The 25,665-nt window shown below is 43.8% G+C and overlaps 1 protein-coding gene across 1 annotated transcript; it reads right to left on the bottom strand.

The window, feature by feature from the left end:
• Positions 1-2,951: 2,951 nt before the first annotated feature.
• DEXI (Dexi homolog) lies at positions 2,952-22,412 on the bottom strand. The gene is made up of 2 exons (XM_032779614.2): positions 21,810-22,412; positions 2,952-3,629 (listed from the first exon to the last, which is right to left on the bottom strand). The coding sequence occupies exon 1, from the start codon at positions 22,410-22,412 to the stop codon at positions 22,131-22,133; it is 282 nt and encodes a 93-aa protein (XP_032635505.1). The 3' UTR covers positions 2,952-3,629; positions 21,810-22,130.
• Positions 22,413-25,665: the final 3,253 nt, after the last annotated feature.

Here is a 25,665-nt window from a genome sequence, read left to right as displayed (position 1 = left end):
GCAATTTCATTTGCAAAATAGTTTTGATGTTCTGTTTAAAAGTTACTCAATTCTCTGTTGGTTCCCAGTTGCAATGTCAGGCTCAGGACTTCCATCGCCTCAGCCAATGGAAAGCTGAGCAATGCCTGAAGTCCTTTAAAGATCTGGGCCTAAATCCGCTTAGGGAACAATCATGAACTGACAAAAGGATGGACAAGATAAGCTAATAGATATTCCCCTTGCTTTACTATCAATGAAACACTGACCCAGAGACTGCATCTTAAAGTGGTGTCAGGATTATCTGCCAAGAATGAGGTCAAGATCTACAGCCCCCTCTTTGGTGTTCCATGAAAATACACTTCTTAGATTTATTGCCAGAGGGCTTTTAGTGACTGCCAGAACCTCTTTGTGGTAAGTAGGAGGTACATATGCAGCAGATACATCATTCTCAAACCTGAACAAAGACTGAACTGATTCAATACTTCCTGTGTTTAGACTGCTATCGAATGGACATTTGAGCAGGAGCTCAGCAATTCTAAAATTTGGCCCCCTTTATATCAGTGCCTACATACGGAGTAGCTGCCTAAATCGAGGTCTCCACCGTTGGAACATTTTGGCCAAAGTGATTTGCCTGAGATCTGATAAGTCGGGGACTGTCTAGCAAAGAACACCGCTCTCAGCACTCAGCCACCCCGGTATGATCATGTTGGCCATCCCCAGCAAGGACCCACGCCTGTGAAGTGCTGAGTAGCTTGTCTGACTTACTCTGCCTCTTGCAGGAGCAGTCACTAGCCTTGAAAGCTTAGTTCATGGCACAGAAGATTGGGGACTGGGAGTGACCTATTGCTTCACTTTGCTGGAGAGTTCAAATATGTGATGGAAGTGCAAGCGTGCCCAGGGCAGCGGAAAAACAGCCTTTGACAAGCATGCTGATTGGTTCGTGGGGAATTGTAGTATCAGCCTACGTTGTCCTGACTGGCTTTGAAAGGCTGAGACGGGCGCAAAGTAAATGCACACTTGGCTGTCTGCTGAGGAAAGAAATATTATCACTTCTAGTAGCAATAGCATATAGGAAGTCTGAAAAAATACGTCAATTCTGTTGTGGCAGCAATGCTCTTGCAGTACATCAACCTGGCTTAGGGGCTGATTTTGCTGTCCACAGAGTTTTATTTTGGGCAAATGAAACTGTTCAGCTTTCAGCTCTAATTAGAATAAAAGGGTTTGTTTGCATGGCCCGGCAGTTTGCACTACAGGGGTGTGAACTGCAGCATGCACTAGCTAGTTCACATTAAGATGGTCCTGTTGGAAAGGGAACTATGTTAACTTTAGTAAGGCATTTGATACGGTCTCGCATGATATCCTTATCAATAAACTAGGCAAATACAATTTAGATGGGGCTACTATAAGGTGGGTGCATAACTGGCTGGATAACCGTACTCAGAGAGTAGTTATTAATGGCTCCCAATCCCCATGCTGGAAAGGGTAAACAAGTGGTTCTGCGGGTCTGTTTTGGGACCGGCTTGTTTCATATCTTCATCAACACGACTTAGATGTTGCATAGAAGTACGCTTATTAAGTTGCAGATGATACAAACTGGGAGGATTGCCACTGCTTTGGAGGACAGGGTCAAAATTAAAATGATTGGACAATGAGAAATGGTCTGAGGTAACCGATGAAGTTCAATCAAGACAAATGCAAGTGCTCACTTAGACGGAACAATCAGGTTTCACACATACAGAATGGGAAGAGACTGTAGGAGAGTATGCAGAAGAGATCAGGGGTCATAGTGGACCACAAGCTAACTATGAGTCCAACAGTGTGATACTGGTTGCAAAAAAAAGCAAATGTGATTCTGGATGCATTAACAGTGTGTTTGTAAGAAACAGGAGAAGTCATCTTGCCGCTCTAACTCTGCGCTGTTAGGCCATCACTGGAGTATTGTTCCAGTCTGCTTCGGCACCACATTTCAAGAAAGATGTGAGAAATTGAGTGGGTCCAGGAGGAGCAAACAGAATGATTAAAGGTCTTGAGAACATGACCTATGACAGGAGGCTGAAAGAGGATGTTTGTTTAGTTTGGACAAGAGAAGACTGAAGAGGGGACATATAGCAGTTTTCAGGGTATCTAAAAGGGTTCTCAGGAGGCAGAAAACTTTGTTCACTTAGCCTCTTAATGATAGAAAAGAAGCAATGGGCTTAAACTGGCAGCCAAGGGAGATTTAGGTTGGAGCATTAGGAAAATTCCTAACCAGGTAGTAAACACTGGAATAAATTGCCTAGGGAAGTTGTGGAATCTCCATCTCTGGCAATATTTAAGAGTAGGTTAGATAAATATCTATCAGGGATGGTCTAGACAGTATTTGGTCCTGCCATGAGGGCAGAGGATGGGACTCAATGATCTCTCGAGGTCCCTTCCGGTCCTAGCGTCTATGAATCTACGAACTAGGTACCTTGTAGTTCGCACTAGCAGGATTTTGCATGGGGCAGTTATGGTGCAACAGTTTAGTGTGAGCTGCAACTCCATGCCTCTGTAGTCCACACTGCAGGGTCATGTAGACAAGCCCTAAATTAACCCAACCGATGTACCTTTTAGTTAGCACAAGCAGTGTCCAAATAGGGGAGCTATAGCACAGCATGCTAGTGCATCCTGCAGTTCACACCCCTGTAGTCCGAACTGCAGGGCCATGTAGACATATCAGGAGTAACATCTGCCTTTGTTAAAGTACCTTCCTCTCACATCTTTGCTAATGCACTTCAGTCAGGACCTGCATCATTTCTGCTATTTCAGTTCAGGAACTATGTTTTTTAAAGTAGTTAATGCAAAAGTTCTAAATGCTATTTGTCTTCCATAAAATCTAGGTTTTAGTAGCTAAAGACTATATAGAACATGGAATCGGCTTAGGAAAGTTTGATTTCTAGAAAGTATACTTAATTCCTTTGTATAAATGAAAACAGAATGACTCCCCAGCAAACTGATTTGCATACTTTTTAATTGAATGAGGTCAGTCTTCAATGTATTGCTTTTACATGTGTACATAAGAACTTGAATTTAAACAATGTGCACACTATCCTGTTAGATAATTAATCTTCCAGATTTATACTGGATTCTCTCTCGCTGCCCTAATACAAAAATTAAAAACAAAACAAACAAAAAAAATACTCACACCTTACAAAACAATCCCTTTCTGTAATACTGCTCTGAACCGAATTTAACTTGCAGTGATTTTAGGCTCTATCCCAACAGCAGAACTGACCTGCTGAACTAACAGCCAGGAAAATTTTCAATGTGTGATCTGCTTTGAACTTCATAAACAGTCATATGGTTTGCCCATTTGGGTAACATGTTTATTCAAAAGTTTATCAGATCTGAGTAAAAGCTTTGTTTAAAGTATGGAGAGACCACTTTTTAAAATGTCCACGAAGGCCATGTCCTAAGGAGGCCTGGTGCTGCATACGAATCACTGCAGTTAGTGTAACATCCTGATCCAACAATCCTGGGGAAAAGTCACAGCTGAAACATTCTGATGCTGCCGCTTCACATTGTCTCGTCCATTTCGTCTCCAGTACATTCCTTTTATTTTTGAACATTCAAGGCCACGGTTTCTTGTTCCACAATTCCAGTCCTGGCACATTTTCAAGTGAGCAACAAACCTATTTGAAAGAAAACTGGATTTTTACAATAACATTAGCTCATTAGTCTTTCACACACACACACACACACCCGTGGTTTTTGTTTAACCCAAGAGGCACTACATGGTGAAGAACAGCATGCAAAAATCCCAAACTAGACAGTTTTGAGGACAAATGCTACTTATATTTTTTTTAAGGTTGAGACCTTTGGTACTGACACCAAGGCCAATTTAAATTCCAAGACAAGTAAAGGTCTGAACTGACTCTCTCACTGAAGTCAATGCAACAGTGGGCTGGATTAGCCCTTCAAATAAATCTAACACTTATGCATGTCCAAAATTCATGGGAAAAGAAGCACAGTGCTATTCTCATTTTACACTGAATTCAAAATCTCCCTTGAGACACAATGTAAATTCACAAATGAAAGTTTTCTTTAGACAAAAATAGTTTGCTCCCGCCAATGACGTCACGCCTGTATAATACACAAAGTTCAGACAGTCCTTGCCCCAAAGTGCTTGAGCAAAAGTGGGCCAAATCCTTGTGCTGTTCATAGTTTTCACTGCTGTTTGAAGCAGTTTTCTTTGACAACTTTCATGAGTGTTTGTACATGCATGTAATCAAACTTTCTTTAGGCCCTAGAATTCATTAGTGCTGGGGTTTGATAATAGCTAACAGTTGTCCTGCGTCTTCACTACCTATCATTCTTTTGCAGTAATACCTGGACACAGGAAGACTACAAAGGAGTAAGGGTTAGGGAGTAGACTGGGGTGGGAATTTTTGGATAAAATAGTTTTTCCATTGGAAAATGCTGATTCATCAAAACCAAAACATTTCACGGGAAAGGGTGAGATTTGTCTTACCTTTGGTTGGGAAGGTTTCTCAGATTCAAGATGGAATTTCTGGTCAAAACAAGGGGGGAGAGGAGGGGAGACACACATATACTACATAGTCAATAGCCTGGTGATAGAGTGCTGATGTGGTTTGGATCCCTGCTCTGCCTAATTTGGAACAGGACTCCAAATGTGTAAAGGCCATGGGATTGGGAATGTCCTAGACATTAGGAACCCAGGAACTGCCAAAATGGATTAGACCTAGATCCATCTAGTCTAGTATCCTGTCTCATAATAGCCTGTGCCAGATACTTCAGAGGAAAGTGAAAGAACCCCAAATTAAGCAGATGTGGGGTAACTTCTCCCAATATAGGTCTCATCCTGATGTCTAACAGATTATCTTTAGATTAGCACATCACGATGCATGGCTAAGTACTGCAGACCTCAATGGCACATTTCCTTTTTAAAAAGAAACTCCTACATTGGCAGGCTATCAGGATCTCTTTCCAGAGAATCGCTGTGTAATCCTGCGGCAATACACTATCCTGACCTTAACAACTATTACTGCAGCACTTTTGTGGAAGCTTTTCCCCTAATATGCTAATGAGGCATTCTGTACATTAGAAATGCAGATGTGTAAACTACAGTCTTTAGCTACGATTTTTAAGTGATCTCAAAACATGTCTGCCTCCTTAAAATATAGTAATAACAACAGAAAAATGCCCTTTTCATTATAAACAGAGGATAACAAAATTTAGGTTTTACAGAACTGTACATACCAAAGCTAATTCAGGGTCTAAGCCTGCAACACAAAAATAATGCCATGGATGTCAAGGAGCTACTCCCATGAAATAAGGGATTTCAGGATTGGGTCCTTATGAACACTGTCAACTTGAATTTGGCCCCCAAATTAAATGTAAATTAAATGAAAATAAGCTTCTATAAAACGTAAGACTAATAGAACCGCTATAATAAATTGTTTTCATAGCTCAAAAGCTGCAGTGGGAAGAACTTGAAAGTGAAAAAATGCAATTGCTTCGTATTTCTCTCATTTTGGAGAAACTGTATGTTTAACATTCTTGTCTTAGACATTCGGGATTTTGAGGGGGTAAAGAAATGAACTTACCTTTATCATCTTTGAAATCTCATGTTTTAAATGTCAGGGTCCATGAGTGTAAGAAAATTACAGCGTACATTCACAAACCCTTTTTCTAATATAACATATTGTACATAATAATGTGTGTAGCAATTAGCCATTCAAAATGCATGAATGCCATCCTGAACTCTTCAGACTGTAATTGGAAAGGTAGTTTTTCAAAGCTTAAGAGAAGAATTTATAGCTTACTTATCTGTGACTTTGATATTACTCCACAAAAATAATGCAGTGTCAAACATGCCAATATTGTTGATCTGCTAGATTCATTAATTTGCAGGCATAAGCTCAGTTAGCAGAATGTATTGATTTTGTGATGTGAATGAGATAAAGAAAGCGAGCAGATTATCAAATTGAGATAATCTAGCATTTATCTGACACAATATATCCACTCCTCATACTGGTAGCTTCACTAGTATATAAGTAACTGTTACTTGAACAAATATTGGCCTTATGTCCACCTCTCAAGCCTGGTAACTGGTAGCATTGTTGTAACAGGCTGGCAATGTTTATCTAAAACAACCCTATTCTGTTAGCAGGTGTTGATCCTGATGGGAAAGGGTTATATGACTTCTGTTGACTCACTGAAGAAGGTGACTTCCATCATCTGGATATAAGTGAGGTGGTAAGTAGCTTGCTAGGAAGAAAGAGTCTATAGTGTGGAAAAAGCAACGCTGAGAGAGGATCACCAAGCAGATGGAGAGGCTTTGAGCTAATATTTATTATCTTATTGTTGTTTCTTTGTTAATAAAACCAAGCCTTGGGCAGGGGGGAATGATTCTGGACTTCATATAATATATGTACAGCAGGTTAGGAAAAGTCCCTGCTCACAATTGCACGCAAAAGCCTACTCGTGTGTAACTTTCTGTTATGGGCCATTAGGTCTATATTGCAAGAGTAGGTTGGTTTTGTCACAGAGCAGCTATTCTCAAGCATGACTCTTTGAAAATCCCATCCTTTCCTTTTTCTCTCTGGCTCCTAAGAATTTGCTTAACTTTGATCAAGACTGAGGGAACAAGTGTCCCCAGAGATAATAGCTCTGCTCTGGTAAATGAGGCTGTAACCAAACCTGGTACTTCTAGTGCTGGAAATTTACCAACCAGCGAGGGGAACAAATGAAGGGGCTCAGGAATGAGTACTACTACCATGAGTACAGGACTACAGTTGTTCGTTTAGTTTGGAAAAGAGAAGACTGAGAGGGGACATGATAGCAGTTTTCAGGTATCTAAAAGGGTGTCATCAGGAGGAGGGAGAAAACTTGTTCACCTTAGCCTCTGAGGATAGAACAAGAAGCAATGGGCTTAAACTGCAGCAAGGGAGATTTAGGCTGGACGTTAGGAAAAAGTTCCTAACTGTCAGGGTAGTTAAACACTGGAATAAATTGCCTAGGGAGGTTGTGGAATCTCCATCTCTGGAGATATTTAAGAGTAGGTTAGATAAATGTCTATCAGGGATGGTCTAGACAGTATTTGGTCCTGCCATGAGGGCAGGGGACTGGACTCGATGACCTCTCGAGGTCCCTTGCAGTCCTAGAGTCTATTAATCTAGTGTTTGGCTTTCCCTGTGCCCACAAGTGGCCTGTACATACAACTTTCCAGAACAGCTTGGGAAGGGAATCAAAACATCTCTGCCTGCAAATGGGTGCTCATAGTTACCTCAGCTCCTGATCCTGTCTTCTAGACAGTCAGAGTACAGGTCCATCTCTCCAAGATGCCCAAAAGTGGTAAACCCAACATAGCAGTTACCATACCCAAATCTAGAGCCTTTTTGTTCCCTTCCATCTGCCTTCCTCCCCGCAATAAAATGCCTGGGAGGGGACTTGGGACAAAGGCCTTTTAAAAGTGATTTGGAATGGAGTGTGGATCATTATTACAAAGGGGTGACCCTAAGGGCCTGGTGATCCAGCCATGAGGTACAAGAAGCAGTTCATCTCATATTAAGCTTGATCTTATTACCTTCCTTTTCTTTATTTATGAACTTATGTTGATCTCCTTTCTAGGGTAAATGTTATTAAACAGATACAATTAATTTTGTCATTATCATTGACTGTATAATAATGATTTAATTACAATTATCTGTATTTCACAGAACCTCTCATTTCAGTTTGTCTTTCTCTTTTTTAGAATTGCTGGACCTGCCAAGAAACTGTTATGGGGATCAGTAATATTGCAGGACAAGCTGCCTGGTTTTGGTGACAAAAATAAATACATCAGTAAGTCATGCGCCAATTTTGCTTCATCTTCTCCTGACCTAACCTGCCTTTGTTAGGCTAATGTGCCAGGAAAGAATCAAAGGGGATTCACTACCATAGCTAGAGGTCAATCCTGCCCTCAGCCGGTGTGATTTTGAGAAGTGATGCAAGGAGTTGGTCAGATACTGAGATACTACAGTGATGGATGAAGGATATTTTTTAAAAAACTGTATGGGATGGCACAGCATGGAGCCCAGCACTGTGGGGGATTGGAATCTTTGCATGGCTATGTGCCAAGGTGTATGGATGCACAGAAGGTCAGGCATGGGGCTGAAGGAGAGAGGGGGATTTTACGGCTCTGGAAACTACATTAACCATTAGGCTGGAATAGACAGTGTAGAGCAACCCACTAGGGGACAAGTCTTTTCCCTTCATGGAGATCGCCAGCTGAATTCGGGAGAGAGGATTTCCTTGTGAAATCATCTTAACCCACCTGATCATCAATTAAAAGGAATCTGTATTTCACACTCACAGGAGATGAAAAGCAGGACTAGGAAACATGATTTTGTCTAATGTGGTATTTTTCTACTGAGTTTATCTGCCATGGGAATGAGTTAAAGAGAAACATTGCTGAAGAGTAAGGCTAAGATTTTTGTCAGATATTTTTAGTAAAAGTCACAGACACATCACAAGTAATAAAGAAAAATTCACAGAAGCCGTGACCTATCCACAACTTTTACTAAAAATATCTGTGACACAGTGGGGCGGGAGAAGGCTCTAGCACCCATCGCTGCTGGGGCTCTGAAGTCCCCCACCACCTGCAGCGGTGGGGTAGCTGCGAGGTCCCCACGCTGCCTGCAGAGGCAGAGCAGCCTCGCGCGTCCCCACTGCCCACAGAGCACACTGCCTACGGCACCTAGAAACGGCAATCAGAGTGTCCCCCCAACACACACACACCCCTACTGCCCACAGTGGCTGGGAGCTGCAGGGTCTCCCCACTGCCCAGGGTGCTCCAGGGCTGAAGTCACAGAATCCGTGACTTCCACAACCTACATGACAAAATCGTAGCCTTGCTGAAGAGATCTATGAAGTCCTATTACAGTCATCAAACACTCTTTATAACCTTGCTACTTAAACCAAGGACAAAGAACAGATGGAATAAGTTTTAATAAAGAGTTTAATTAGTCAATATTTATCTGTTTAGTGATATTTTCCAGGCTGAACTGAATTTTTTTGCTGCACTATAGAGAATATAGGGATTTTTTTTTATCATGCCATATACGGAGCAAACTCTTCTTTTTTACTCTTGTGCAACTCCAGTGGGTTGGCCTAGACATAACAGCACAATTTATTTGAGCCAGTGCAGTTAGACTACCAAAGCGCACGAGAGGGCTGCCTAATGAATGTTTCAAATATAGCTATAGGCTGATAGACCAAGTTAGTAATTTATAGTGGCAGATATTAAATGGTGTGTGAATGATACAATTGACCAGCATATTCAAGTCCTGCATCTCTATTCAGTTGTTCAAAAAATAATCTATTCTTCAAATATAATTTGAACTTAAACTTTAGCGATGGAAAACAAAAGGGGGCAAATCTTGTCTAGATCTTATAAATGCAGTCATCCTACTCACTACAAAAACACCAGCAGGCAAATAATGGTTCAGCTGCTAAAGCATAACACCAATATTAAAAAAAAAAAAAGTCATGCTCTTTTTGCTAATTCTGTCTTGGAAGTTGCTGTTACTCCCAATCATAACAATGCAGAGAAATAGGTGTCTTTATTTTGTATCCAGCACTGTATTCCTTCTAATTCCTGATATAACCCTGAAAGAAAAGTAGAGTTTAGAATTGGGCATACCTGGCTTACTCTGTTCAAACCACCATGCAGCCTCTTCCTGTCAGTTCGGCAGTTTCATTTTGGTACGGTCAGATTTTTAAGCCTCTGAACATCCATCAGAGGGTGGGATTTTTATTTGTTAAGATCTATTTGAGATCTTTGACAGAATGGTTAATCTCTTAACAAAACCTTAGCAGGAAAATGCACTTAACTGGCCATGTGAAAAGAGCAAGGTTTGTAAATTTGAAAGGCTAAATTCTGACCAGTTTTTCTCTGTCAGTATCAGCTAAAAGAGAAATTCCCAGATAAGGATCTCCACAGATTTCCAAAACTGAATTGTGTTTCTCTACAGACTAAACTGCTTGCTTAATGTTTAACACAGTACTCTACGTAACCATAAGAATGAAAAGGAAATAGCCACAAAAACAGATAGGCTGTCCATTGCAGACAGCTGGATAGCCTCAAAGGAGACCATGGAAAACTCTCAGCTGCCTTTTTTAAAGGAGGTGGCAGGCAACATACCTAAATTCCATGCCTTTGAGGAGAAAGGGAGCTTATAATTAGCACACATTAACAGAAAAATGTAGCTAACTCTAGGCAGTGCTTGCTTGATTGGGCCTCTGGGTTTCCCAGATAAATCCTCCATTGCTGTGAAGTTTCAATACCCTTGTGTGGCGATAGAGCAGACGCAGGCAAACTTTTTGGCCTGAGGGCCGCATTGGGTTTTGGAAATTGTATGGAGGGCCAGTTAGGGGAGCGGGGCGTGGGCCGGCCCACCCCTGGGACTCATGTCCCATCCAATCTCCCCGTTCCCTGATGGCCCCCCGGGACCCCTGCCCCTCCACCCCCTACCCCTCCATCCTGACTGCCTCCCCCGGACCCCTGTCCCATCCACCCACCCCTTCTCCCTATCCCTAGACTGCCCAGAACCCCTTACTGCCTCCCGCCACCCCGTTCAATCCCCTCCCCCTTCCTGAATGTCCCCGCAGGCCCTTGCTCCCATTCAACCCCCCTGTTCCCCACCCTCTGACCACCCCGATCCCTATCCACACCCCCGCTCCCTGATCACCACCTTGAACTCTCCTGCCCTCTATCCACCCCACCCCACCCCGCTCTCTGCCCCCTTACCGCGCTGCCTGGAGCACCGGTGGCTGGCAGCACTACAACCACGCACCGCGCAGCACAGAGCACTGGATCAGGCCAGTGAGCTCAGGAGCCAGGCAGGAGGGTCCCACGGGCCGTAGTTTGCCCACCTCTGTGAAGAGATCCAAGCTGCCCAAATCAACAGGTTAAGGCCACGTCTACACTACGGGATAATATCGAATTAGCTAAAATCAGTTTTATAAAACTGATATTATAAATTCGATTTCCTGCGGCCACACTAGGCACAGTAATTCGGCGTTGTGCGTCCATGGTCCGAGGCTAACGTGTAAATCGATTTCGTACCCACGTGCCCGACGAGTAAGGATACGCTAATTCGATATAACATATCGATTACGTTAGTGGGACGGAACATCCGAAGCGTTATTGGCCCCGGCGTTCCCACAGTGCATCCACCATGAACTGCTCTGGACAGCAATTTGAACTCGGATGCAGCAGGCAGGTAAACCAGGAAAAGCCTCGCGAGCTTGTTGAAATTACATTTCCTGTTGCCAGCGGGAGCTCTGATCAGCACGGGGGCGAATGCAGTCTCAAATCCAAAAACGAGCCCAGCATGGACCGTACGGGAGTACTAGATCTGATCGCTGTATGAGGAGACAATCTGTTGTATCAGCTCCGTTAAGAACCGAAATTGCCCAAAGCGTTTGAAACAAAATCTCTAGATACACAGCGCTTGCGCGACAGCCATAACGGGAAGCCAGAGACTCAAAGGGACGCTCAGATGGAGGGGTACTGAGGACCCTCAGCTATCCCACAGTCCACAAGTCCTGAAATATTTCACTCTGTGTATGAGCTCCTCAATGTCGTAGTTCAAAACAGTGTCGGCGTGGTTCAGGGAACACGCTCCTCGATTTCTTCCCCCACCACCACGTGAAAGAAAAGGGAATAGAATCATTTTTTACTTCTTTCAGTGCCCTATGTGTAGCTGCAAGGCGCTGGTACACGCATATGCTGCACAGTGAAGAGCAGATTCGCTCCTCCCCTATCCCCTCCCCGGTGGTGTACGGGCCAATGGACAGTACGTCCCTCCTGAACAAAATGCTAACATTTGACATCGAGGCCAACATTGCTGTGACTCCCCAGTAATAGCACAGACGGCTAATAAACCACTCATCAAGCAACTGGGGGCCTTCAGAACGCCTCCCTTCCCCTTGTTGAAAAAGAAAAGAACAATGTTCCCTGTCCGCCGGACTGTCATAGGCAGCAGCATGCGTGGCCCTCCGCCCCACACGTAATGTCTACCTGAACTATCACGCGCTGGAGGCCTGCTCCCCCTCATTTGATGTCATATAACACCGTGTTTCTAATCCTGCATTCTTATACTTAGACCAGAATGGGCAGGACACTGCCCGGTATCCCAGAAGTGGGGGAGGAGAAGCAACGTGGGTTGTGCAGGGGCACCCAGCCCCGTGAATACTGACACGAGCATGTCTGTGCTTTTGATAACACTGGCCTAATAATCTTTCCCTTAATCTAGCAGACTGACGCTAGTTTAGAAACCATAAGGGAGGGAATTGACTCATCCCAAACAGTCAAGTCGAATTTGCTTGCGTTGCGCCCACTTAAGCCGGCGATTCAGCCAGGCCAGAAGCAGCGGACAGTACAGAGGAGGAGAGATATACCGGTCGTCCTCATGCCGAGTTTTCTCCAGAGTAGATGTACAGAAGACCGTAAGCATCTCGATGCAGGCAAAAGCGAGGTGAAGCGCCGGTACAACTGGATATCGCTCTCGTCGCGGCACTCCCGTACATCATATGGGCAGAAAAAAAAGCGAACGGCTCCCATGGCTGCCGGCAGGCGTCTGCAGGGCCATCCAGGGAAGGACGAAAGGAGGAGCGATGTTCCGCCCCGAGGAAGGAATGACTGACGACATTACCCAGAACCAACCGGACTAATATGAATAAATTTAATAACTATAATGTTAGAAAAAATTAAATATTTAATTTTTTCTAACATTATAGTTATTAAATTTATTCATATTAGTCCGGTTGGTTCTGGGTAATGTCGTCAGTCATTCCTTCCTTCGGGGAAAACATCGCTACTCCTTTCGTGCCTTCCCTGGATGCCCTGGCAGACGCCATGCCGGCAAGCCATGGGAGCCCGTTCAGCTTTTTTTTCCGTGCACCCATATGTGTCTGGGAGTGCCGCGACAGGAGGAGCGATATCCAGGTGCTACACGCAGCTTCACTTCGCTTTTCTATAGCTCGAGTGTTACGGTCGTTCTGTACCATCTACTACTGGAGAAACTCGGCAATGAGGACGACCGGTATATCTCTCCTCTCTGTACTGATCCGCTGCTTCTGGTGCCCTGGCTGAAATCGCCGGCTTAATGGCGCAACGCCAAAGCAAATCTGGACTTGACAGTTGGCTGGACTGAGTCAATCCCTTCCCTTATGTTTCTAAACAGCGTCAGTTCTGCCTAGATAAGGGGAAAGATTATTAGGCCAGTGTTATCAAAAGCACAGTCTGCTCGTGTCAGTATTCACGGGGCGGTGCCCCTGCACAACCCCACGTTGCTTCTCCTCCCTCCAACCTTCCTGGGATTACGCGGGCAGTGTCCTGCCCATTTGTTCATGAAGTAATAAGAATGCAGGATAGAAACACTGAGTGTTTATGACATAAATGAGGGGGAGCAGCCTCCAGCGCTGATAGTTCAGGTAGGCATTATCGTGTGGGGCGAGGGCCGGCATGCTGCTGCTATGACAGTCCGCGGACAGACTCTTTTCTTTACACAGGAAGGGAGGCGGCTGAAGCCCCCAGTTGCTATGATGAGCTGGTTATTAGCCGTTCTGTCCTATCTACTGGGAGTACCAGCAATGTTGGCTCGATGTCAACATGTTAGATTCATGAGGGACGGTTACTTCCTATTGCACCGTCTTACCACCGGGGAGGGGGAGGGGAGGAGGAGCGAACTGCTCTTCACTTGCAGCATTGCGTGTACCAGCAGCATTCAGTACACATAGAGTGACACTGAAAGAAGTCAAGAAATGATTTCTTTTCCCTTTTCTTTCACGTGGTGGTGGGGGAAGAAAGTGAGGAGCTGTTCCCTGAACCACGCCAGACACGTGTTTTGACTACCGACATTGGGAGCTCAAGCACAATGCATACTTTCAGGACTGTGTGGATGTGATAGCTGGGGTCCTCAGTACCCCTCCATCCTGGCGTCCTTTGAGTCTCTGGCTTCCGTTATGCTTGTCACGCAGCGCTGTGTATCCTAGAGATTTTTTTTCAAACGTTTGGCATTTCGTGTTCTTACGGACTGATACAACAGATTGTCTCCCATACAGCGATCAGATCTAGTATCTCCCGTACGGTCCATGCTGGAGCTCTTTTTGGATTTGAGACTGCATCGCCCCCGTGCTGATCAGAGCTCCACGCTGGGCAAACAGGAAATGTAATTTCAACAAGCTCGCGAGGCTTTTCCTGTTTACCTGCCTGCTGCATCCGAGTTCAAATTGCTGTCCAGAGCAGTCAGTCGTGCACTGTGGGATACCGCCGGGGCCAATAACTCTCGATTCCGTCCCACTAACCGTAATCCGATATGTTATATCGAATTAGCGTATCCTCTCGTGCGGGCCGTGGAAGTACGAAAATCGATTTACTTAAAGAGCCCTTTATATCGATATAAAGGGCGTTGTAGTGTGGACGGGTACAGCGTTAAATCGATTTAACGCTCTTTAAATCGATTTAAATGCGTAGTGTAGACCAGGCCTAAGTGTCTGCAAACACATGACTTGCTGCTTCTAGTTTAGAACTACTGGTTGCCATCTGAAAGGGAATATTAATATAGTCCCTTCTCCAAAAAAAATGATGCCTTTTTATGTGAAGGGTTAGATTGGATTCATTCCTTTCTTCCTTTGACAAAATGGATATTACACCATGCTAAATGGCCCTTGTCCCCTCTCATTAAAGCGAGCTGGTGACTTAAAGCGTATTTGCTCAGCAAAGGATTCTAACACAATAAATGCAAAAATTCCTTAAATAAATTTGCTTTTAAAATCACTTGTGCTCTGGTGCTTTTAATGGATGAAAACGCTCAGGGCTCAAGCATTTTTGATCCTAAACTCAATCTCCATTTATTTCCTCTGCCTCATTTACCTTTGACTTGCATTAACAGTAACTTTTGGAAAGCTCATAAAACATCTGCCTCCATTCCTGCAATATGCAACTAAATGTGCTCTTTCTAGGAAATCTCTTGGGAGCAGGTGTCAAACCAGTGCATGGAGATGTTTGACAGGCTGTAGCTACTGACCTTGAGGGGTCAGTCCAGTTCAGGTAGCCAAGACTTTGTCTTCAGGTTCTACCTAGGGCAGAATTCCTAGTAGCTTGAGCTGGGCTAGATAGTGTCTCTATATGGGCTATACATTGGCTAAGATTTTCAAAGCTAACTAAGGGATCTGAACACCTAATTCCCTTTCATTATAATTAATTATAATAGGAATTGGGCCTCCAAATCACTTACATGGTTCTAAAATTCTCAACTATTGCTCTGCTGTTACCACTGATGGTAGAAAATGCCAGTCAGACTAGAGAGTGACAGATATGGCAATTTTCTGTAATATTCTGCACAAACGTTGTTGAATTAAGTTTAAGTATCTTTGGTATCCATTTTGGATTAAAAAATGCAAAGTTTATGTATTAGTGTGGGGTTGTATGTAATTTCTCTGGGGGCAAAGGTAAACCATGGGAAGGGTTATGACCTTCAGAGGACTCTCTTAAACAATGTGTCAGACAAAGTTAAGCGGAGTGCCTAGGAAATACATGGGGGGAGGGGAATGCAAATTACCATCTCCGGTCATGCAAAGACACAACCTTTTGAAGCTTCGCCCTGAGAAGGGACCATTGTCTGGCTGGTTACCTATTCACAGTGTCAGCAGATGTGTGCACCTTGGAGAACAAGTATGGAATAATGAGAGTTGTGAAGATCACATAAAAAAAGACTCAGATTAGGTGCTACAGCATTCAAAAAAAAGGCAAGATTTGGAAGGCTAAAGACATTTTGATTACAATGAAAATCGGCATATATGAGAGAACTGTCATGCTGATAATGCTGTGGGTTGGAATGCTGGAGCATGAGGAAAGCTGAGGAACTAAAGATATTGACTGCACAAATGAATCAGCTAAGAGGAATATTGAGAGATTCAAGACAGCAGAAAATTTAAAAAATGAAGTGATAAGAAAATGGCGAGGGCAAAAAATAATGCCGTTACGGGAGCTTCAAGAAAGATGACTGTGATGAATCAGACCTGTGTCAAGAATGGACCTGGAAAGGATATCACACACAGCTATACGTATCAGAGTGAGCGAGGAACTAGAAAGAGAGGAAGATCAAGAATCCACTGCACAGACGTAGTGAAGAATGACATAAAGCAAAAATGTGTAAAGATGAATGAAGCTTTGAAGCTGATACAAGCCAGAAAGCGGCGGAAAGGCTGCCTTCGGCCCCACTGGCGCTGCTGAGCTGATCGACAGGAACCAAAGAGAGAAGAGTTCTGATGCTGTCAGTGGAAATGGTTACACCCTCCTGCCCCACTTGCTCACCTATCATGACTGTTTTACAAATAGGGGAAATTCAGGCCCAAGTAAGTGAAGTGACCATGTTCATACAGTAGGTCGGGGCAGAGACAAGACCCTACCTCTCTTAATTCCCTATCCAATGCCTTGTCCACTGGACCACATTGCCTCATATAAAGAGGGCACTTATTTTTGTAGGCAGTGTGTGTGTGTGTGTGTGTGTGTAGCACTGCTATTTAAAGGATCTCAAAATAATTTGCAAAGGCAGTCCCATTTACAGACGGGGAAGAGTCCAAGGCAGAATGTGGAACAGAACCCAGAGGTCTTATCCTCTGCACTAAACTAATGACTTTATAACAAGCTTTCAATTTATACAGCTGTGTGCAAATAATAAGAAATCTCTTGGCTTTCATAAATGTAATGTTTAGTGCTAATGATTAAAGAGAGCTAACATTTGTAATCCTAAATTGAAGTACAAGCGAACTGAGCTATTCCTTTGACCCTGATTTGGGATTTAAATACTGGCATGCAACTAAAATGTTGCATGACAGATTTTTGAATGCAGGACTTTGCTCATAAAAAGGAATTAACAATAATCCATTGATACTAAAAGTTCTTATTATGCTGGTATTGTATATAAAAAGTATTAAATTATTTTTCTATTAAATATTTTTGCTGACTTTGATATGATGAGTCACATCTAATTCTCAGGGAAGTACAAAGAGAAGAGCAGTTACACAATCACATTCCAGTAGACTTCAAGTACATCACAGACCCCAGAACTCTCAACCTAAAATAACAGATGACACCAAGCAATTGCAGTTGCAATTCAGTTTACGTAGACAGGACTCTTAAAATATACATTCTATTTAAATAGAACAGGAAGCTTTTTCAAGGCGTTTGGTGCTGTAACTCCCAAATCCTGCCATCTACATGGGAGGATAAAGAAAAGGCAGAGTTCTCCAAATACATCAAGTATAGTATAGTAGACTCCTATTCTACAGTCCATACAAGTCTGTGACTCCCTGTGATAGGGTGTATTCGCCACATCAGCCCCTGAGAGGGTAAATTAGGCCAGGCAAGCCTAACTGACCAATTAAGTGTCCAGTATGGGAGAAATATAGGCTACAAGGAGGCCACTAATTAGAAGCAGTCGCGGCTGAGCAGGAATAGGAGGAGCCTTTAAAAAGCCCGGAAGCTGCAAGTAGCAAGGAGACGGTAGTCTTCCCCTTACAGGAGGGAGAATGGGCTGGCAAACCCAAAGAGAGAGGGGAGCCAGTTATGTAGGAAGAAGCCCAGGGAAACTGCAGCATGGGCTAGGACAGTACAGGCCGTAGCTGCATGTTATAGGGTCCCTGAGCCAGAACGCAGGGGAGAGGGTGGGCCTGGGTTCCCCTGACGCATGGAGTTGGAGATATCAGCTGGACAGCTGATCTGGAAGGGCTATGACTTTACCAGAAGGGGAGGAACTTAGTGACCTGGCTGGAGGGCCAAGTCACAACAGGAAGCTGCCACCGCAAGAGGGAGAGACAGGCTGCAGAGAAGAAAGTGGGTAGAGACTGCTGAGGAGGGCGAAGCACTTGGCAATGCTGACCCCCAGGATGGCAAGGGAGAGGCACCGTGAGCGGTGAAGAAACCCTGTTACACTTCCTCTGAAGCTAATGGGAGTTTTGCATGAATATTGGCTGCAGTATTAGGTCTTTAACTGGAAAGCCCTAAGACTATTGTCTCAATGGAGAACAAAATCTGGAAACACTTAAAATTAAATAAAATATGACAGATTTTAAAAGAATGCTAAATTACTTAATTTATATCTTTATTTTATACTTCTGTATTAAATGACCTGGATTTAGAGTGCCAAACCATGTTAAACACCATTTAACCACTTTGCACTGGCTAAATTCATCTCCATTAAGTGGAATTTATACTAACAATGTCCTGATTAAGCAGCACTTTACCATCCCTCATAATTCAGCTGAAAACATCTCTATAAAGCATGTGTCCTGATCAAGTGCTATATACAGAGATTTTCTCCTGTCTAGACAAGGACACACAATTGGAAAATTAGACTTTCCATAGGACATCATTTTAAATGAGTACTGGCCACTAACTGGTTCCTTTTTATCTGTACATGAACAGAATGATGATGGAAAGAAAGGAAGACTGCCAAGCTTTTATATATATACACTGCACTTTGTTACCACTAGTCCATCTAATACAGCCCTTACTTTTTCCTCTCTACAAACATAACAGTATGGAAAATGCAGGGGAAAAAGCAAGATAACAAACTGTTTTTTTAAAAAAGCCCATTAATTCAGAGAAAAATCTCTGGACTGGAACGTTTGCTAGAGAGGCAATGAGCTTAAACTACGAGGAAGAGCAGTGTTCTTCATGTGCTTCAGTGCTGAACTCAAAGAACAATTAAGCAGTGATTGTGATAGGCTTTAGCAGCAATCTGACAAAGTCTTCCTTGCATAGGAAGATGGTGCTGCCGACCTGAGGGCTTGAGCAGTGGGACTGGATTGAAAAGAAAATAAGGGAAATCCTTAAAGGTGATTTTGCAAGATGCAGAAGGATGAAAACATAAAACCAGAATATAATATGTTAATCATAATGGGCCTGTTCCTGGCCCCACAGAAGACGTTGATTAAACTCCCATGCACTTCAATAGGATCAGGATTGGGACCAAGTTATGATTTTATGTTTAATGGAAAAATTAATGCCTATGTACTGGTCAGTTCTGATAACTCTGTGACCCACCTTGCTGAGTTTTCAGTGTCACATGCTTCTGGGCTGAGGCAGGAGGACTGGCTCCCTACACTTATGGCTTTCCCAGGGTAACTCAAGATCCAGGCAGAGCTCAGAATTCCCTGTGTCATCTCTCCTAGGAAATCACCCTTCAGCTTCATTCATGCGTGGTTTTGTTTCACAGCATGGTAAGATGGTAAGATCAGCAGCACTGTCTAATACAGAATTCCCATAGGTGATGCTCTGAGTATATGCAGAGGGGTTTCTGCAGGAGCAAAACCAAGTTTGTTGCCTTTTCTTCCTTTATACCCTGTAGTGCATTCAGACAGGTTTTGCAAACCCCTGTTTATGGAAGCAGAGGGGATACTATGATTATATAACACCAGCAATTTTCATTTTACATAGCATCCATCCTCCTGGAAGATCCCAATGCACCTTCTAGACTGTTGACCACAGTGTGTTCTGTTATGTATGAAAAACTTATCTTGGCTTTGGTAGGAGTTATATACAAATATCTGGGGAGAGAATTTTACCCTGTATACAAAGGGGTTACTCATCCATCACTTATACACTGCCAATGATGGGGACGGAAAGTCAGTTCCTGCGACACTGCACATCTTCTTGGAAAGGAAATGAACAATTTCTCCACCTTAAACTTCAGGGGGAATATAGAATGGCAAAATATAATTCCACAAGCTAGGCCTGGGTCAGAATACAACTAGCAAAAATAAAATGTGTGGGATTTTTTAACGATGGTCTCCTATTGACGTTAGTGGAAGTTGGAGAGAGCTGAGCACTTACCAGGACTGAGCCCTTTATTATGGATGGCCACTAGCACTATTTGTTCTGTACTGACTCAGCAAAAAGTATGCTATCCACTGAACCACTAATGACACTTCCTGCACTTTTCCATGTAAGTCTCCTGTCCCGGTCTAGACCAGGCCCAGTTCTGCTTCCCTAACATAATCAGATTACAGCTGTTGCTGAAGATGATACAGAACTCATTGCTCAGTCTTGCACCAGGCAAAATTAATTTCTTCTTTGGTCAGGGACAAAGACATAATGAAAGGTAGTTTTTAATATTTGTAAATTGTTTAGAGAAACCTGGTTTTATAGGGAATTTTGTATAGTATAGCTTCATGGCTACTATTATGAATGTAACTTCCCCCCTCAAAAATTCTGTTGCAGTTTCCCCTTTTCATCTTTGTAAATGCTAAAGAAACTCAACTGATATTTCTACAAAGATGCTGGGTTTTTGGTTTTTTTGGTATATTTACATTTGCTATTGTTTAGATCAAAATCCTGCTAGTATGTTTGGTAATAAGTTTCCATTTTAAAGTTTGTTTTTATTAATATAAGAAGTTTGGCTGACTTGATTACACACATGGACTTCCGATTAAAAAGACTAAGTTTCTTAATGAATCACTTTTCAATATTTTTAACAATGCTGCACCTTTCATAATTGTCCTTACTGCATTTTCAATTGTTTAGAATAAATCACAAGTACTACCATAAATTTAGTTGACTAAATGATTTACCTCCCCTAAAACCGCTGCATGGCTGATTAATATGAAATTATATATTAGTTGCAAGTAACAGTTAATTGTGTAGGTTTCACATTTATCCAGGATGAATACAAATAGGCTTTTTAAAAGAAGGGGACTGATTCAAAACATTTATGGTGCCCCAACTGAGTTTTTAATTGGCTGCTGTGGCCTTTTGGAAGCCAGAGTTATAAGTTGTGGTCAGAGCCCAAGCAGTTTTAGGGGCCTGATCATCACACAGTTGTTGTCTAATTGAGTCAATAGGCCCTTTGGGGGTTCAGCACCTAAAAATAAGTTCCTTAAGGACAATATTATATATAGCAGTTAGTGAGGGGCAGCAGGACTGAGACTAGAACCAGCTTTTGCAATTCTGTATTCCCTTGTCAGTGAACTAAACGAGCTGCTCTGTGAAACTGGAAGAGTCTGCAGGAATCAAACAATTAAATGCTGCAGCCGGGGAATCTGATTAGAGGAGTGTATTTGTATTTGAATTACGTCAATTACAAGACATGCTGCCAAAAGCACGCCAGAAGGCTCAGTGTGAACCACTACCCCGAGTTTAACGACAAACGATCTGTTTTTAAGCAACACAGAGCTCAGCCATCTAGACAGAGCCAAATTCTGTCCTCAGCTCAAGTCACTAGGGTTTGGTGCACACGCTTGCAGATGATGTCAGTATCTCACCCCCACGCGTCGTGCACAGTTACAGACTCTACATCTGTGTAGTGTGGGAAGGCCCCCAGGTCATCAGACATGGGATGGAGGATTTAATTTTAAAATGCTCTCTCTGTTTTCTAATCTATGTCCAGCTCTCAGTCGAATCGGAGTGTAAACTCCTCGCAGAGCCTACTCGTCCTTCCTTTCGGACTCCCTACAGGCAGCAGTGTACGCCAGACTTTGCACCGGGAACAAATGGAAATCTGTCCTTGAGTAGTATAAAATACAGCGCCAGCGGAGCAAACGCTGCTCTCCCGAGATCGCGCCCCCTCCCAATCCCGTGCTTATTTACATGAATGCGAGCAACAAATTAGCCTATACCTATCCCCATGTGCCAGGCCAGCGGCTGTGGGGAGGGGGCTGTTTCTGGAACTACATTAAGCCTCAGTCTAAACAGAATGGTACATTGGGTGACGGGAGCTGAGGACAGAGCCCCTAAACTTCCGGTTCTGCAACTTCTCATGATGATGATGATACTGACCAAGCTGGAAGAAATGACTTACAGCGCTTTAGAGCCCGGCAGTGCCCTCTCTGTCTGTTCCCTGCTTCCCACCAGGGCCTCCGCCGCAGCCTCCAGTTCCCATCCCATGAGCAGCAGCAGATCCTGGGCACCTCAGCGAGAGGCAGCAGTAGCCCCCACTGACACTTGCACTGGTGGGGCCATTTTGAACACAGGATGCCGCGCTGAGGGAAATCAGATGCAAGGACAGCACAGGGCTCTGGTGATCCCTTAGCCATGGCCACCAAGGGCAACACAAACCCTCCAATTCTTGCGAAGGGGGGTGGGGTTATTCCCTAGTCACTTTCTGCACGCTTTTTGCTTGTTATTCCAAATACCCATCAAACACATCCAACTCACTGTCCGTGTCATAGAGCACCGAGCCAGGGTCTGACAGCACCCCCAAATCCACCAGAGCCTGGTCCATATCTTCGGGCAGGAACACGATCCCTACATTGAGGACGATATACTCCATCAGAAAGGCATAGTAGAGAATCAGCACATTGACGAAGAACAAGCCCACGTAAAACATATAGGGTAGCACCAGCAGCGCATGGAAGGCCCAAGATTCCAGCGAATCCAGATGTGCGGAAACTGCGGCGGGCATACAGCTGTGCTGAGTAGAACTGCGGCGGCTTTCCGGAGGCCGCGGTCGGCCGCTGGCCTGCAGAGGTGAGGAAACAGCTGGGGCGGGCGCCCAGCTGTGCAGAACCAGCAAGCAGAGGGTGGCCGCGCAGATTAGCGGAAGGCGCTGCGTGGCGGCGGGCGCCCAGCTGTACAGGGAGCCAGTACACAACGCAGCTTCAGAAAGAGGGTAAAATAAGAAACCCAGACTCAGCGCTAATAATCCCAGATCGAGACGGGAGGAGGGGGTCTTTCCACTGCCCGCAAGGGGAGCAGGAATGGCAAATCCCCGAAGAGATCCGCTTGATCCACTCCCCCTAATTCCAGTGCAAGAATGTGACCAGATTTGGCTTCAGAGGCACTGCCGCAGCCCAGCCTTTGGAGGAAGCTCCTTCAGAGGCATTTCCCCCTGGCTGCTGCAGTCCTGCCGCCTGCTCTCTCGTCCTCCGGCTGCAAACTTTGGGAAATAAAGGCGCAGGCTCGCTCTTCTTGTTGTTAGCACTTGCCTGTAGTCAGCGAGCCCGCCAGCCGCCAGCCTCCCCAACAGGAATCCCCCGTCCCTCACCCCTCCTCCTCCTCCTTCCCCCCACCTCCTGTCTCCGCTGCATGCTGCGTCTCAGATGTTTATGACACTGTGGGTCCCCCAGCATCACTTTCAGCACTGCTGCCTCCAGCGCGGACCGCCCATCCAAGTCCACCTCCCTCTCTTGCTGATTGGCTTGAAGGAGTCACTGATTGACAGCAGGAGGTTTGTTTGTTGACAGTCATATCTCCTTTCACCTGGGGGTGGGTACTGATTACGGTCTCACTGGCTTTCTGACCCGGCTGCTTCATTAGGAAAGGCTCAGCAACAATATTTATTTGTTTAGATGTTGCTTCGTTGTTTGAAACAGCCACACGATTACACCTTGGTTCCCTTTCCAGACACTTTACTATAACGTTGTCCTTAAGAACATATATACACTTGGTTCTTGAGGCCATTCTGTGCTCCTAGTTATCACAAGCACTTCCTCTCTAGTACTAGCCAATAGGCTGAGATGGGGTTTGGGGAGAAAGAGAGATTAGAAATTGTTAGGAGCTTTTATATTATATTGCTGGTTTATAGTGGGTTTTTCCAATTCCTTTTACTTTATCTGATCACCTTCTGGCATCGGAATCTGAAAGCCTTTTAAATGCTGTGTGATTATCAGAACTGTTGGTTCCCCTGATGTCAAAGGCATTAATAATAAAATACTGTGGTGCACTTTTATAGCACATTTCACTGTGAGATAGGTAACAAATATTTAGGAATTAAATACCCATGACTAAAGCAGCCACTCTGGGAAGGAATTTGGCCTCTTTTTAACAGTACACAACAATGCACAACAGTTTAGGGCTGAAACAACTGGGTAAGTAAAATGGAATTGCTTGAGCTGTAATTTGGCTAGTAAACCAGGGCCCATACACTTGTGAAAAGTGCTATGGTATCTTATTACCAGTAGTGATCAATAATTCTATTTTAACATTATGTCTGCCAATGGCACCTGTAGCAGCAAAGGGCCCTTAACATTATGCTGGGCATTTATGTAATACTGACCAAGTCCTTGTCTATATTGAAAACATAATTAAGGATGTGATTTTAAACTGATTTAGTGAAACCAATACCAACCTCTATGTGGAAACTCTTAGCTTAATTTAAACCTCATTATTTTGATTTATCTCAAATCAGTTCCTTATTAAGCTACATCAATATAAAACAGGTTTGAACTGAATTAAGAGTGTCCACTCTGTTTTTTGCTGGCATTCTCAGAAAAGAACAAGCTGGTTTTCAGAAAGGGCATGGATGCACAGACCAGATCTTCACTGTACGAAGCATAATAGAACAGTGCTTAGAATGACAACAGCCACTCTACATAAATTTCACAGACTTTTCATAGACTTTGAGAAGGCTTTTGATAGCATTCATGGGACTATCTTATGGCGCATATGGAATTCTTTTCTGTATAATCAACGCCATCAAAAGCTTCTATTTCAACATTATATGCAGTGTTGATCACAGTGAGCTCAGTTTTGAAGTCAAAACAGGAGTCCGTCAGGGGTGTGTCATGGCTGCAATCCTCTTCAACTTTGCCATCGACTGGGTAATGCGACATATCACAGACGACATCCTAAGAGGCATTAAATGGACGCTCTTCTCATCCCTTGAAGACCTGAACTTTGCAGATGATGTCCTCTCCTATCACACACCCAACATCATATGCAAGAAAAAACGACTCAATGCATTCAGGCAGCAAATTGGACTAAAATCAACCACAATAAGACAGATATCATGACCTTTAATATTGCCTCACCATCACCAGTACAGATAGAGGGTTATGTTCTCACCAATGTAGAAACATTCACATACTTGGGCAGCACCATCAGCCAGGATGGTGGAACAAGCCAGGACATCCGAAAAAAATCAATAAAGCCAGGAACACCTTCAGGAGCTTAAATACAGTCTGGAAATCATTAAAATACAACACCAAAACCAAACTCAAGATTTATCAGAGCTGCATACTTTCAACAGTACTTTGTAGTGCAGAATGCTGGGGAACGAGAAAGTATGACATGTCCAAACTGTCTTCATTCCATACAACCTACCTCAGAAAAATCCTCCGTATCTTTTGGCCCAGAGCAATCTCAAACCAAGATCTATTAACACAATGCAGCCAAGAGGATCCAAGTACCATCATTGCCAGGAGGTGCGGAGATGGATCGGTCATGTGCTTCGGATGGAAACTGATTCCATCATCAGAGTAGCAATAAGATGGACACCTGAAGGCAAGCAAAAACAAGGCTGCCCAAAAACAACACGGCAAAGATCTGTGGAAGCCGAGCTGAAAAACCTGGGGGCACAGCTGGTGATTTTGGCTGGCACAAAATCACCAGCTGTGCCCATTGAAAGATTTGCCAGAAACAAACAGGAGTGGAGGAGCTTCATCACTGCCCTAAACGCCAGAGGTGTACTAAGAACATGATCACGATGACTCTGTTTTTTGTTTACCTAAACGCATTTATAAATCAGTTTCATTTTAAACTGGTGTAACTTTGAGTATGGACAAGGCCTCAGCAGGAAACAATTACCAACCCCATTTCTTTGAAGCTGTCATAAGTAGATAGGTAAGGGTTAATTTTCTTTTACCTGTAAAGGGTGAACAAAGGGGGAACCAAACACCTGACCAGAGGACCAATCAGAGACCTGGATTATTTTTAAA

Source organism: Chelonoidis abingdonii, chromosome 9 (genome assembly GCF_003597395.2).
Source record: "Chelonoidis abingdonii isolate Lonesome George chromosome 9, CheloAbing_2.0, whole genome shotgun sequence".
NCBI classification, from domain to species: Eukaryota; Metazoa; Chordata; order Testudines; family Testudinidae; genus Chelonoidis; species Chelonoidis abingdonii.
Note: the sequence above shows the minus strand (reverse complement) of the source record. Positions and strands in the feature narration are given on the sequence as shown.